General features: G+C 51.8%; 6 protein-coding genes across 6 annotated transcripts; 3 read left to right on the top strand and 3 right to left on the bottom strand.

Annotated features, from left to right (window-relative positions):
- Positions 1–291: 291 nt before the first annotated feature.
- Positions 292–1,617, bottom strand: COCVIDRAFT_39880 (hypothetical protein; the record flags this gene model as incomplete). The annotated part of the gene is made up of 3 exons (XM_014698725.1): positions 292–551; positions 663–1,011; positions 1,084–1,617. 3 exons carry the CDS (start codon positions 1,615–1,617, stop codon positions 292–294), a joined length of 1,143 nt encoding a protein of 380 aa, XP_014554211.1.
- Positions 1,618–2,004: 387 nt separating this feature from the next.
- On the bottom strand, positions 2,005–3,860 carry COCVIDRAFT_39879 (hypothetical protein; the record flags this gene model as incomplete). The annotated part of the gene is made up of 3 exons (XM_014698724.1): positions 2,005–2,126; positions 2,189–3,625; positions 3,680–3,860. The coding sequence occupies 3 exons, from the start codon at positions 3,858–3,860 to the stop codon at positions 2,005–2,007; spliced, it is 1,740 nt and encodes a 579-aa protein (XP_014554210.1).
- Positions 3,861–4,280: 420 nt separating this feature from the next.
- Positions 4,281–5,633, top strand: COCVIDRAFT_39878 (hypothetical protein; the record flags this gene model as incomplete). Its single annotated transcript, XM_014698723.1, has 2 exons — positions 4,281–4,955; positions 5,010–5,633. The coding sequence occupies 2 exons, from the start codon at positions 4,281–4,283 to the stop codon at positions 5,631–5,633; spliced, it is 1,299 nt and encodes a 432-aa protein (XP_014554209.1).
- A 297-nt stretch (positions 5,634–5,930) lies between these two features.
- Positions 5,931–8,369, bottom strand: COCVIDRAFT_39877 (hypothetical protein; the record flags this gene model as incomplete). The annotated part of the gene is made up of 8 exons (XM_014698722.1): positions 5,931–6,053; positions 6,119–6,447; positions 6,510–7,095; positions 7,167–7,472; positions 7,543–7,575; positions 7,625–7,644; positions 7,708–7,998; positions 8,087–8,369. 8 exons carry the CDS (start codon positions 8,367–8,369, stop codon positions 5,931–5,933), a joined length of 1,971 nt encoding a protein of 656 aa, XP_014554208.1.
- Positions 8,370–8,639: 270 nt separating this feature from the next.
- COCVIDRAFT_39876 (hypothetical protein) lies at positions 8,640–10,130 on the top strand (the record flags this gene model as incomplete). The annotated part of the gene is made up of 1 exon (XM_014698721.1): positions 8,640–10,130. One exon carries the CDS (start codon positions 8,640–8,642, stop codon positions 10,128–10,130), a length of 1,491 nt encoding a protein of 496 aa, XP_014554207.1.
- Positions 10,131–11,221: 1,091 nt separating this feature from the next.
- COCVIDRAFT_39875 (hypothetical protein) lies at positions 11,222–13,903 on the top strand (the record flags this gene model as incomplete). The annotated part of the gene is made up of 4 exons (XM_014698720.1): positions 11,222–11,324; positions 11,376–11,520; positions 11,574–12,513; positions 12,563–13,903. 4 exons carry the CDS (start codon positions 11,222–11,224, stop codon positions 13,901–13,903), a joined length of 2,529 nt encoding a protein of 842 aa, XP_014554206.1.
- Positions 13,904–14,184: the final 281 nt, after the last annotated feature.

The raw sequence follows: 14,184 nt of genomic DNA, 5'->3' as shown, positions 1-14,184 counted from the left end.
TCAAGGCATCCGCTCTGTAATCAGCGGGACAGCCACAGCACGGGCCCAGATACCCACCTGATCCAGTTTTGATCACGATACCCACACGTCTATCAGTGATCCATTTTCGCTTTCAAGTATCCGGTCTGTATCCAGTGACCACAGCTATACGAAGGAAAATGCACGAAATCCCAGACTCATCACTTCAATTACCAATCAAAATTACAATCAGTGAAAACGTCATTGTTGGACCATTTCACAGTAATCACACTGGAGACCACCCTCTAACACCATTCACCGCCTTACCTTCCCCTAGGCATGAATTTCATGCACCCTAGTCAGACTCCTAGCTGTCCCATCGTCCGCGACATTCCTACTCACAATGCGTCCCTTCATTTCCTCTCCAGCCGCCTGTTCCCCATCAGCAACATGAAAGCATAAGGACGCATCCACAAAATCCACATCGTCATCGTTCTCCGGCCGGAAAACAGTAACCTTGGTGATTACCTTCTGTCCCAACTGAGCCTTATGCTGCATGAGAAAATACGCAAAGGCCGCTCCATTCGGTGATCCTATTCCCCCCGTTAGCACACACTGTCTCTCTCCCTATCCCCCAATCCCCCATCTCCCTTCCCTTCATCCAAACCAACTCAACCTAGTAGACATAGTAGAACGCCACATACCTAACAACGCCCTCCCCTGCTCCGTCCCCATCCCAAACTCCGTCCCCGGCCACTCTTTCAGCGTCCCCCTCACATCCCTCAACGCACTCGCAATAAGCCTATTCGTAACATCGTTTGAAATCCCTATCATGAAGAAGAACCGCACGTTCGCCACGTGCGCGTTGTCGCGCACCCAGTATCCCCATAGGATATCGGAAAAAGTACGCAAGGCGGGAAGATCCTCGCGGTCCGGGGAGCGCTTGCCCGCGTACCAGAGGGTGCGGGCGGCGGATTGGGGGCTTTCGAGGAAGAGGCCGTAGAGGGCGCCGCCGCGGGGGTTGATGGCGAATTCGTAGTGGGATTTCGTTGCCTATTTGCCGTTGTCAACTTTCTTTCCTTTCTCTCTTTCTTGGGAGTTTGTTTGGGAAAGGCGATAGCTTACACGATACTGTTTCCCCATGCCAGGCACACTATACCACTGATTTATCGCAGGCACCTGATTCCCTCGCTCATCCCGCATCTCCGGGTCCCAATGCTCAATCCTATAACAGTGGTTGTCGCCGCCTTGGACAGCTGATGTGCCGCTGAGACCGAGCGAGCGCATGGCGTGCGGGAAACCCCAGTGCGTGGAGAAGCTGCAGCTGAAGGAGGAGGGGTTGACGCTGCACCAGTGCCAGGCTTGAAGTTCGGATTTGAGGTCGCTGGTGAAGGGGCTGGCGGCTGAGGGGGGGTTGCGCGTGTCTTGGAGGAGGGAGCCGGCGGTTTCGTCGGAGCCAGTTAGGCCGCACATGAGTGCGCCGCCTTTAGTGGTATAGGTGGTCCATTCGCTCGAGGAGGCGTATTCGTCACTCCAGAAAGCAGTGGTGAGTCGGAAGTCGTTGGTATCGGGGTTGGGGGATGCTGAGGGTGGTTTGATTACTCGGGCGGCGACGAGGAAGATGCAAGTTGCTGCGCTGATGGCGGTGCTGAACTTCATGATGCCGATCGTCGAGTCGGAATTGACACGATATTCTAGTTCAGCTATTGAAGAGCGGAAGGGAAATAAAGGCTCACTGATGCTTACAGATTTGTAAGTACAGTGCAAGAGAAGGAGTCTTGCATGTGACCTTGGCTGCCCGGACTGGAGTGAAAGTGAAAAGTCATACACGTACGAGCTATAGCTATGGTCAAATCTTGTGCTGTCTCTCAAAGCCTCCAGATTGACCACTTTTAGATTCATCAGGTGTTACAAATACAGGCTCAGTATTGTCAGCTTGTGAGATATGATGAGCAATCTTCTTCAGTCACGTTCGTGAACACAGCTATCCACTTGCTCATAAATTCCATGTATTCTTAATCTTCTTTCATACAACCAACAAAATTTCTACCGCAATGGGATACCCTCATCATCACCCGCATCATCATCCATTTCATCGCCACCAAAGCCCTCACTACCGACATCGTCACCCACATCGAAGCGCATAAACTTTTCGTTCTTGGCCTCAGCTGCACAACTGTTAGTATTCCACTCTTACAAACGTAATCAAGAAAAAAAGTGGTAAACTTACTTCCCCATTCAATCACCTGACCATCCTGCACTTCACAGTCCTTGAGTACAGTCTTATCACCATCCTTTGCATCTCCACCCTCCATCTTACACCGCCTACCAAGAATACAATCAGTAAGCTGAACATTGGGACCGACCTCGACGCCATCCATCAATAAACATCTCAGCAACCGTGCACCCTCGCCAATCTTGCAATTCGATCCGATAACGCTCTCTTTGATATTAGTCTTCTCCTCGACAATGACGTTGTCGGCGAGTAGCGAGTTCTCTGCTTCTACTCGGCATTTACGTGGGATAGATTCCTTGTGCGCAATCTTGGACTGGTGGGCAAACGGCGAAGCAGCTTCTTTTCCAACCTCTTCAATCGAGGGCAGCTTGGCGAGGCGGAGCGAGATGGTCAACAGGAGGTGGGAATCGTCAACGCGGCGGATAAGAGGCTCATTGGGACCCGAAGGCTGGACGTATGCGAGAATAGGCGGGACGGTAAGTTTCGAGTTTGCTGTGAGTGACTTTGCGGAGTCGGGTATGCTCGACGATCTGGTGACTCTTGATGCTAACGCAGTAGTCGAGCTCTCTTCGTTCTCTACGTTGTTTCCAGAGTATGTGGTGCTGAACTTGGAAACATCAATATCTTCCTCGACCATCTGGGATCCGTGATCCGACTCTTCATTCTCTTCTTGCAATATCTGCCGCAGACCCAACTTCTCGCCCAGGCCGTCTTGCCAACTAGCTTTCGCCCACCATCCCATTACTTCCTCACTTATGCTCTCAAACTTTTCATTCTTGCGAATCATTTCCATGACCCAGTAGGGGAAAATGTAAATGTGTGCGTCGCGGTGCGTCGTCAGCATCCTTATCCGAGCATGCTTTCTGATGAGTGAATGTCGAAGGGGAAACGTCTTTTGTTCTTCGGTAATATCGTTGAGAGTGTCTGTGGGAACCGAGTATACGAGTTTGGAGATGTTGCGTCTTAATGAGTCGGTGGGCACGGAGACGATTGGCTTGGGCAAAGGTGTTGTCGCAATGAAGTCGGTCTCTTCCTTCTTCCTGCTACCCTCACCCTTGGTCTCATACCACACACCCATTCCACCTCTTCGTCCTAGTTTTTCTCCTCCAGCACCATATGCGATCTTGCCGCCGTTGTGATCTAGCCCTCCACTTGCGCCTGCAAATCCGCCCTGTTCGACCATCCATGCGTCTACCAGCGATGTACCGTCCAGTTCGCATACGAGATCGCAAGGAAGTACGATGAAGTCACCCTTGATGGCGCTTTGTAGTTCAGGTAATCGGAAGAGGTCGCCGGTACTGGTCTGGTGCGAGAGACCTTTTGGTGCGAGAATGTCTGGTTTCGGTGAAGGGAGAGTTGTGAGATGTGGATTTTGCGACATGGCAGCCTCGATGGCCTCTAGTGATTCTGGCGGGGTAACGACTGTGATGTCTGTGTATTGTCAGCCATATACTACTTTGTCATCTTTTTTTTCTCCCAACCTACCTGTTACTCCCATGCGATAGCACCATTCCAGCGGGTACCAGACCATAGGCCGGTTGGCGATGGGCAGCAGTGCCTTTGGTATATCTTTCGGTGAAGATGTGAATGTACTGAATGAGGCTCCAGGTCCGCAAAGAATGAGGGCCTGGAAGCCCGGCGGGGGAAGGCTCGTCGCGTGTGGCATGGTTGAATAATTTTGGATGTGTGTCTTGGAGTAGTTCTGGTCGGGTATGGGGTCCAGTAATTTTCACAGTGGCCCAATCGATAAGAAGACAGTCGTATTGGCCTACGTATCCCAGAGTAGGTGTAGGTCGACCGTCTGCTGACTCCTCTGCTGCAGGTACAGAGGAATGGTGTGGGGGTGTGTAAGAGTCACCCCGCTACGTCAAAAAGCGGACATGACTCGTAACAACAGCCTCGGGCCGCTAACGCATGTGTCAAGCATCAGCCTTGCGTTTTCCCCAGCCACCCACAACAACAGGGAAGCTCTGCACTGCTGACGCTTGAAACAAAACAACTCACGCCCCTAAAAGAAAAAGCAACAACTGCAGGATCCAAGCTACAACAGAAGACCAAAACTCTCCATAGCGACATGACCTAGAGAATGTCGTCTTTCAATTACGACCGTTACGACCGTCGCCAGTCGAGCTCACGCAACCGCAGCACCCTGGGCTTCTATGTTCCTCTGATCCTCACCGTGACTGTCGCGACAGCTGGCCTGGCGGCATGGGTGTGGAGCGCGCGCGAAGACGGGCAAGACTACTCTTCAGACGATGATCTGAGCTACGGCGAAGACAGTGCCCACGACAGGCGAAATGGCACGGCGCCCATGGGCCGTGACCTGGGGCCCGGGGGCGTGGGCGGTGAAGCATACAGCAATGATGCCACTCTGCTCGGCCGCGCCCAGGGAGTCATCCGTCGCACACCCTCGCCCCAGCAGTTCTTCGATACCGTGAGCAAGAAGACGGCGGCCGGCTGGGCGGCTGCCGGCGCTGCTGCTGGCGCTGCCCTGGCCTCGATCCGCGAGGAGGACAAGGACGAGGCCTTTGGCGACCACTCACGATGGAGCGAGGAGGCAGCCCTGAGAAGGAATGTCGAAGCCCAGAGCCGGGACAGCGCAGCAGCCGTAGACGCGCAAACCAAGAGCTTCGCGGCCAGCATGCGCAAGATCGAAGACAAGAACTGGGGCAAGCGCAAAACCGTCGTCCTCGTCGTCAGCGCAGAAAGCCTTTCAGAAAACCACTTCGATGATTCAGCCACCTACCGCGAAGAGAATGCAGTCAGCCTCCTCACGCTCCTCTCGTACTTAATGCCAATCACTAACACTAAACAGACCATCCTCTCCCACCTTCCCGACACCGACTTCTCCCGCATAAAGCTCTTCGTCCTCGTCTACTCCCCCGCCTTCCGCTCCCGCCCCCAGTCCCGCGCAAACTCCTCTCTCGGCGGCTCCTACTCTGCTATCAGCACCCCGGCGCGCACGCCCGGAGAGGAACTCTCCTCCATCGACCCCATTGTGTACACCCCTGCCCCCAGCACCCGCGACTCCGACGCCGCACTCTGGAACACGCTGCACCCGCAGGCCCTGCGCCTTGTCGAGGACCCCGCAATGGTCATGCCGTTTAGCACCCCAACGGGCTTCGTGCACATGCTGCGCCACATTGGCCCGGATCTCGTGTACGTTGTTGATGCGCTGAGCGGCGTCAATGGCCAGAACATTGAGGATGTAAGGAAGTGGGTTGGCCAGACGATTGTCGTTGTTGGGGGCGATGGCACGGGGTTGGGTGGCCTGGTCGATACGGATGATGAAGGCCCGCTGCGCAAGGGCAAGGAGAACGAGCACACCGTCAGGTGGTGGCAGGTCACCGACATGGTGGGTCTGGGTAAAGGCGTCGAGGTCGTGGATGCATCTCGACTTGCTGATGACTATGAGAGGCGCGTTGGCGGACGCGAGTAGACGAGTGTTTGTGTGTTTGCAACCTTTTTTGAGATACGATGCTTCGCATGGGCGTTTGACGATTACTTTATGTTTATACCGGGCCCCCCAAAGCCAATTTACGTACTTGACTGAACGAATACACTTATGCCGATGTTTTCATTTGCTTCAATTCGTCATTAAAAACTAAAAAGGGAAGAGGTATGCCCCCCCTTTTTTTAGACCAGAAACGCCTAATCCACACTCAACACCTTTGGCATAGCAGAAGAAAGATGTCGTAAAACGAGATACCAGGTTGGGAAATGTAAAAGTCAAAGTTTACATGCGGACACGAAGCAAGTACCGCAGCTTAACCTGCGCAACATCATACGCAATGTACTCATTGTACAACAAGTACGCTCCAGACACGTTCGTCTTACCAGGCGGAGTCGATACATCGGGCTATTCAACTCGTCAGTTTTCCGGGGGATCTAGAAAAAAAAAGGCAGAAAAAGCGTCAAACTTACCATGGAACATCCCTTCAGCGCGGGATTGATGCAGCTTGCATCCTTCCACTTACTGGGACCCGTCGAGCCCCTTCCCCACGTACTATACTTGCCATTTTTGATCGCATCTTCACCAGCAGTGTACGAGGAATTGGTGAGCTCATGCATCGGGTTGCCCAACTCAGCCTCGCAAAGGAGGAGCAGCGCAGTGCCTCCAGAGTTGTACGCCGCGCAGTAGTTTGCGGATTTGGAAGACATGTCGGCGAGGTAGATACCTTTGCCGAACATGTAGCCTGATACGGGGGCTTCAGGGGGTGCAATGCGGAGACCTTGGCTGAGGATTCCACCGACTGCAGGTGCATACTTGGTCAGTGGTTGTTTCGCAAAGCGTTAATGGAGGAGAGGTACTTACAGTTGGTGACGCGGGAACCGTGCCATAAGAGACGGCGGTTGCTTGAAACCTTGGAGAACTTGCTCTTGTCAAACCGCTCGAATTCGCCCTTGCGTTCGATGCGGAAGATATCTTGGACATTGTAATTGACAGAATGCGTTTTGCCTTTTGAGCAATTAAGGTACTGGTCGATTTCGACAAACTCCTGGCTCTTGTGGTCAAGCGGTGTCATCTCTTCCATGCCGAGACCCTGGAATTGCTTGTCGAGCTTGTGGATGCCGCTGTCGTCCTTCAGCTGGCTCTTGAGCATGGCGGCAGTCTCCTTCATGTCTGACAGACTCTCGAGTAGCTCGATTTCCTTCTTAAGGGCGTCATTGTCACGGATGACTGGCGGACGGTTTCGGCCAAAGGCGTGTGGGATCACGGAAAAGTAGTGGTTGGACAGACGTTCTACCTCTGCTCGTGATGCTGCGTCGGTGTTGTCTAGAAGCACAGATAGCTCCTTCAAGGCTTGGAAACCACGGGCAATTGTCCCCTTGCTGAGCTTGCCCAGTGGCAGTTTATTTGCATCGTAATTGAGGGCAGACATTGTGGCATCGAAATAATCCTACTTTGGGTGAGCTGAAGGTCTTTATGGCATGTGATCAGGTAACCAAATGAAAAAAGACTTATGCTTACCTGGTTGAAGATGAGCTTCATAAGGTCCTGTGTAGGCTTGTCAAGCGTGCACTCGGCGGGCTTGACGTCTTTCTTTTCGTCGTCCGCACCCGCACCTGTGTCGTCTTCCTCCTCATCGTCTGAGTCAGGGTTGTACGAACGCTCCACGTACGCGTACTTTCCTGATTTTGGCTCTGCACTACGATCCTCCCATTTGAGACCTGATTTTTCCCTGAACTTCTTGTTAAATTCCCTCATGGCATCATGCAAGCTGCCTGAGCCCAACACGGCGCTCGAACCACGCTCACCAACGCGGCCCCAGCGAGTCTGCAGGTTGAGGAATAAGATTAGTCCATAATACATTTAGATAAATGCTGTTTGAGGAATTGCTGCTTACCCAAGTTTTATAGTCTGATCCATTGACAAGAAGCTATGTCCATTAGTCGAGTCCAGGGCTCTTTATAATCAAAGGAACACACCTGGCATTTGTAAAACTTGTCTGCACAGATGAATACAGGGTTAGAATATGTGTCACGGAAATTGTTTTAGACCTATTGCTTACTGTTGTTGGCACTGGCGTTGGTTTGATTGAGTGACGCATCGTATATAGTACCATTGGGGTCGATGTACACCTGGTAGTTTGCAAGAGGGCAATATTCATCTATGGAGATGGCAATCGTCTTTGATTTCGCATTCTGACCATCTCCTACCTTGGCGTCCTCCTTAATCTTAGGTTTCTTTTCTTGAGACTGTGCTGGAGGAGTGGTAGAGGCAGGTCGTTTGTTTGAACCATTCTTCTGCGCCGGAGCTGCGCCAGACGACAGCAAGTACTGTGCTTCATCTACCTTGGAGCCTGCATCAAACGTCAACCTCAACACTTTATTTGCTTCTTTCAAAAGGGCCTCGTGGGACAGCATTATCAAAGTGTTATTGCAGCATACCTTTGGACTCGCATTCGTCCAGCCACTCAATGGTCACTACAGGCACGTCATGGGTAGCCGCGGCTTTGGTCTTGGTCGAGTTGCTCTCATAATCCTTTTCAGTTGCAATGAGATGGGTTGTGTTTGCCGTGACACTTGATGCAATCGTAGCACCCAGCGACGTAAGACGCGACTGAAGTGCGGATTGTGATGTTCCCGGGAAGCGGCCAGAGGTAGCGACGGAGCATCCATCCAGAGGTGGAGCGGCCTTTGGGGTGGCCTTTGGTGCAGCTTTACGAGGCATTGGTGCGGATTGAAGATTGAGAAATGTGATGCAGTATTCAGCTGCAGCAGTGACGAGCGCCTTTATTTGAATCCTTTCAGGAAATCAATCAGGCGTCCGACCAGACGAGTGACGCGCGAAGGTAGCACCCTTAGGCATCAGCCCAGAAGGGGACTAGCTTGCCATGTCTGCCTGCGCGGCGGCGACGCGCTACCACATGATAAGAAGACCAAGCAAGACACGCACTGGCGCTGCCCAGTCCGTTTCCATCTCAGTCTTTGAGCCCCAACAATGGCATCGCTTCTCACAATACCGCTCGAGTTGCTCGTTGCAATCTCAGCCCTTCTACCGACTGAAGACCTTGGCGCCCTGCGACTGGTCTGCAAACAAACAGAAAAGTCTCTCTACGAATGGTTCTCGCAAGAGTTCTTCAGCAAGAAGCAGTTTATGCTCACACATACAAGTCTGCAGGCGTTGATTGATATTTCCAAGCACGCCAGCTTCTCCAAGAAGCTGACACACGTCATCATTGCCACCAATGTCTATGAGGAGATACCACTACGCTTCAGGGATGAAGAGGCGGCTGCTCGATACATTCAAGGCTACGAGGAGCAAAAGGCCTTGTTAAGTACAGGTGTAGACCGCGAGATGCTCTCAGAGGCATTCTCGCGGCTAGAAAACCTCCAGACTGTTGGTATTCGCAACTTCGACTCTAATAAGCGGACTCGCGATGGGAAGAGCTGGTCGTCCTGGGGTGCTACAACAGTATACCGTGAGACAGGAGTCCGGCTGAGCTTTGCGGATCGGGGATCATACTCGCCCGAAATCACGACGCGCTTTGTCTCCCGCATCTTCTCCAGTGTGCTATATGCCCTGGGGAGAGCCAATCGACAACCTCCACAATTCGAGGTGCTACTTCGTCAACATGGACTGCTCGATTCAGCTTTTTTCCTTCCAGACTTCTTTCTACCAACAATCGAGCCTGTCCTGCGCAACATGACCACACTTTTATTGAATGTTAGCCTGGTAATACGTCTTCTGCATACCCACAGCAACGGCGCTTCGGCCGATTTGCACCCAGGCCGTTCACTTCGACATTTCCTAAGACACACACCCAACCTAACGCATCTGCGGTTGAACTTTGAGAAGCACTTGGTCGCTAATAACGAGGCCTTTCTATCGTGGCTAAGCACACCACCACCACCCCCAACAATGCCTGTTTCATTCCTGCATCCCGACCCAGTCGCACTACCATTGCTAAAAACGCTTGAACTGGGTCAGCAGAGTGTTAGGGCTGATATTCTCATCTCTCTCATTGCCAGATTTGCGCCAACGTTGGAGGATCTCAGTCTCTGGAGAATGAACATCCATAGTTTCACCCACATCCCCATGGGTCACCAGCCAAACTTCTGGAGAGACTTTTTTAATAAGGTCTCCAAAATCCCGCAGCTCAACCTCAATCACCTCAAAGTCGGCATGCTGCAGCAGGACCACTCGTATGTGAACTTTAGGGAAAAGGAGGACGCTAAGCCGCTCAAGGTCAAAGAACACACTGGAAAGGGAATGGATAAGTTTTGGGAAGAGTTGGCGGAACAAGTCTTTGTGGACCGGCAGCCTGAAATACCACACTCTAATGGCGATGATTCGGGTGAAGATGAGAACATGAATGACGAGGAAGAGGAAGAGGACGACGACGAAGGAGAAGATGATGATGATGACAATAGCGATGTATCTGAGTCTGTTGAACAATACAATGCCGCACATGCGGGTTCTGTATGGTGAAAAGAAGATAGGTGGTTAGGGCCTTGGTGGTGGGTTTGCATACGTACGACATGTCCGGGCATAATCTTGTTCAGTTTGGCGTAAATGATAATGAAATCTTACGGACTCTTTGCATCTCACCTCGATGTCCATTGCTTGTGCTGCTATGGACAAGCACAGTAGCTTGGAAGATGTTGCGTGTTGATGCACATGCTTCGCCACTTTGAACAGTGAGAGAAACGAGTGGATTAGTGCCAATCGCCGTGTTCCTGCTCACACAGCGCTTTCGAAAAACGCGTGGAGCTGATGTGAATAAGGCAGGATTTTGCGGGGTAATCATGGTATAAAAGTCGCTCCTATAAGACACAAGGATGTTGACCGCTTCGTCGCCGCTACGTACTCGACCCTCACTTCACCTTGTCAGTGAGCACGCTTCCTGGCAAATTTTCTGGGCAAAGGTCACAGTCAGGCAGCACTCTCCAGCTTTGCCCATATTCCGTGCCAATTTGCGATATTCGATGTTGTGAAGGCAGCGAAAAGCCGCGGTCAGCCACCGGTCAACAGGCTAGCCAATGAAAGGGCCTTTAGGCCGCCAGATGGCAATCCCTTCACTCCAACTACCTAATGGACCCGAAACAGGTGTCATCCATCTCGTGTCACCTATCAATAGCTTTTAACATCATGTCGGCGCCCAGCTGGGCTGCAAATACTACCGGGACACGATGCCGCACACACGATGCATCTGGAGAAGTGCAGGGGTGGGGTCGGACAAGAGCACATGACGACAAATGCGCTTCGACACCCACGACGTCTCATCGTCGGGCTCACCATTGTCTTCACCCCTCACTCACGCCCTCTCGGTGGCATAAAAACAGTGTCAGCACATGGTGTGCAATTCCAACCAACAAGGCGGGACTAGAATCGTTTTGAGCACCTCAAAAGAAAAACCGGTGCTGCTGCACGGGATTACTTGACCGGATCTTGGCGCCTGCACGGTTTCGGGGGCTTCACCGGTGAGCAGCTCACACAGCACTAATAGAGCGACCGCGCCTCCGCCGATGCGACAAGTTTTGCATTCGCAGTGTTTCTGCAGGTCGGAAAAAGGTGCAACCATGCAAGTTCTCGACGCGACCAGTCTTGCCGAACGCCTCAGGTGGGAGGACCAAGACTACTGGCTGCACCTCGAGGCCGAGACGCCGTTCGACAAGTACCCAGGTAAACACTGTCGCTTCTCGACCTGCTGCGCGTCATGCTAACATTGTCCAGCCAAACAACATGCGCGGCGCGTGCAAGAAAAGATGGGCATCGAGCATGGGTTGATCTATCTTCCAGGCCAGCCGGCGAGGAACAACGAAGATAGCGACATGCCAGCTCCCTTTCGCCAGCGACGATACTTTTACTACTTGAGCGGGTGCGTTGCGCCCCAGTCACTGACTGCTTCATTCATGTGCTGATAGTGGGAAGATGTAATGAGCCTGACTGCCACATGGCTTACGACGTCCAACGCGATGTCCTGACTTTATTCATTCCGCGCATCAATCCTGCGCGCGTCATCTGGAATGGCCGTGGCTCCACTCGAGCAGAGGCGCTCACTAAATATGACATTGACCAAGTGTTCTACACGGACGAGCTACAGTATGTCATCCAGGAGTGGGCCCATGTCAATCGCCACGCCGGCGTTTACGTCTTGCATCCATCTTCGCGGGTACCAGGCTGCGATAATCTTGTCCCTCGCACCGACTTTCATTCTCTTCAACCAGCCATGAACATGTGTCGCATGATCAAGGACAGCCACGAAATCAGCCTCATCAGGAAAGCGAATGACATCAGCTCACAAGCGCATCGAGAGGTACTCGAGAACATCCTCAGCTTCAATAACGAAGCCCAAGTCGAAGGCCTCTTCATGGATGTGTGTATATCACGCCAGGCCAAGCAGCAAGCCTATGATCCCATTGCCGCATCCGGACCGAATGCAGGCACTCTGCATTATGACGCAAATAATGAGAGCTTTGCCGGTCGGCAACTCATGTGCTTAGATGCTGGTTGTGAGTACGAGCTGTATGCTAGCGACATTACGCGTTCTTTCCCACTATCTTCTTCTTGGCCTAGCAAAGAAGCCAAAAACGTCTACAAGCTGGTTCAACGCATGCAGGACACGTGTATTGAGAGACTAGGTCCTGGTGTTAGGTATCTAGACCTGCACATTCTGGCGCATCAAATTGCGATCGATGGTCTGCTGCAGCTTGGAATCCTGCATAATGGAACAAAAGAAGAAATCTACAAAGCAGGCACAAGTAGAGCCTTCTTTCCCCATGGGTTGGGACATCATGTCGGCTTAGAAGTCCATGATCCGAGTCAAGCAGATTTGATGAGCATCCGAAGAGGCAAGCTTGTCACTCAACAGGTTGGTTTGAAATGTGCAATATGCGTCGACAGCTACTGATACTCCATAGGCACCTTCTCTTTATCCAGAAAACTTTCACAGCCCAGTATACAATCCCGAGACATGTCGCGCGCCAGCAGATCCTCGGAGCAGCCATCTTGAGGAAGGCATGGTGGTGACTGTCGAGCCTGGCATCTACTTCTCGGCCTATGCTTTGCAACACTTCTATCTCCCGTCGCCGGTCCATTCAAAATTTATCAACACTGAAGCACTGAAGCGCTACTTACCTGTGGGCGGAGTTCGCATCGAAGATGATATTCTGATAACTGCTAGAGGCTACGAGAATCTGACCACCGCTCCCAAGGGCAAAGAGATGCTCGAAATCATCAGACAGGGCAGGTCAAAGGTGAAAAGTCCACTAGATCGAACAGTAGCAATCTCACAGGGAAAAAGTAAAGAAGTAGAAGTGCCACTCTTACGCGCACCAGGAATCCCAAAGGAAATACTGCAACTTGTACAAAGACCACTCACACGATCTGCAACCTTACCAGCCGACCTGAAACATAAGAGTGTGGAACTTGAGCCCTGGGCAGAACCATCACTCTTATCAAATTTTGGACGTTCCATGACTACAGAGGAAAAGATTGAGCAGTGGCGAAAGAAGCACAGTTCAAAGCCAGCACCATCATCGCCTACAACAACCATGAGGAAAGCAACGCCCGTTTGTGGCGATAACAACCCGGGGATGAAGCATATATATATGGGTGATGCCTCTAGCATGTCTTCGTTGCCACGAACAAATCCCAAGTCTATCGACTTGTCTGCTTGCAAGAACTGTGCCATTCTCGTTCAAACGCTTGATCGGCTAAGGCAAAATCTTGCATCATCAGCGCAGGGGTCACCAGTGCCAGTGGCAGTAACCCCTCAGAAGGACAACATAATAAGCCCTGTTTTGGAACTCGGAAGCAAGGAGATTAAAGTGTCGACTGGCACGCCATCAGATACTCGTGAACATGGAGGCAAAAAGAGAGAAGAACTATGCTCAAAACCGCGCTCTCACCCAAGTTTGAAGTCGAACCAAGCGGAAATGCAGTCCGCTACACAACACACACAGTCCGGGCTGTCACCAAAGGCTAATGCTTCGGAAAAACAACTTGCATCATGTTCTCCTCGTCCCAAAGATCCAGCCACGCAACCCCAACCTGGACCATCTACCACAGTATCACCCTTGTCCTTGCCATCACCGAGACCTCAACATCCCGGTGCAGAAGCAGTCTCGGAAGTGGAGATGGTACGAAGGAAGCTGGAGTCATTACGATCCAGGCTTAGCCATCTTGAACAGCGCGGGCAGCCTACACGGCTTCCCATTCAGCGGCCTTCAATGCCAAACCTGATGTCACACAATCTCTGAACCGACATACTGCGTGTAGTGCATTACTCCCAATGGAGAAATGTGATGCACGGCCCCCTTTTTAATTTTCAGCATGCATCGCGTTGGTAATAACGGGCGGTTTCTTCCTTGGGCTCAATGGCGTCGCTCCGGGAGGTACAGGTGTCAAGTGCGCTTTTTCTAGAATAGCATACCATACGTTACCTTTTGTTCTTGCGTTCATTTTAGCATATCCAATATACGTTTAATCATCAGGCAGAAAGAGATGTCTTGCAAGTTTCGGTGGTTTCTGGTGAAGACTT

This window comes from Bipolaris victoriae (genome assembly GCF_000527765.1).
Source record: "Bipolaris victoriae FI3 unplaced genomic scaffold scaffold_73, whole genome shotgun sequence".
NCBI classification, from domain to species: Eukaryota; Fungi; Ascomycota; class Dothideomycetes; order Pleosporales; family Pleosporaceae; genus Bipolaris; species Bipolaris victoriae.
The sequence above is the reverse complement of the archived record's forward strand: the minus strand, read 5'-3'. Positions and strand labels throughout refer to the sequence as shown.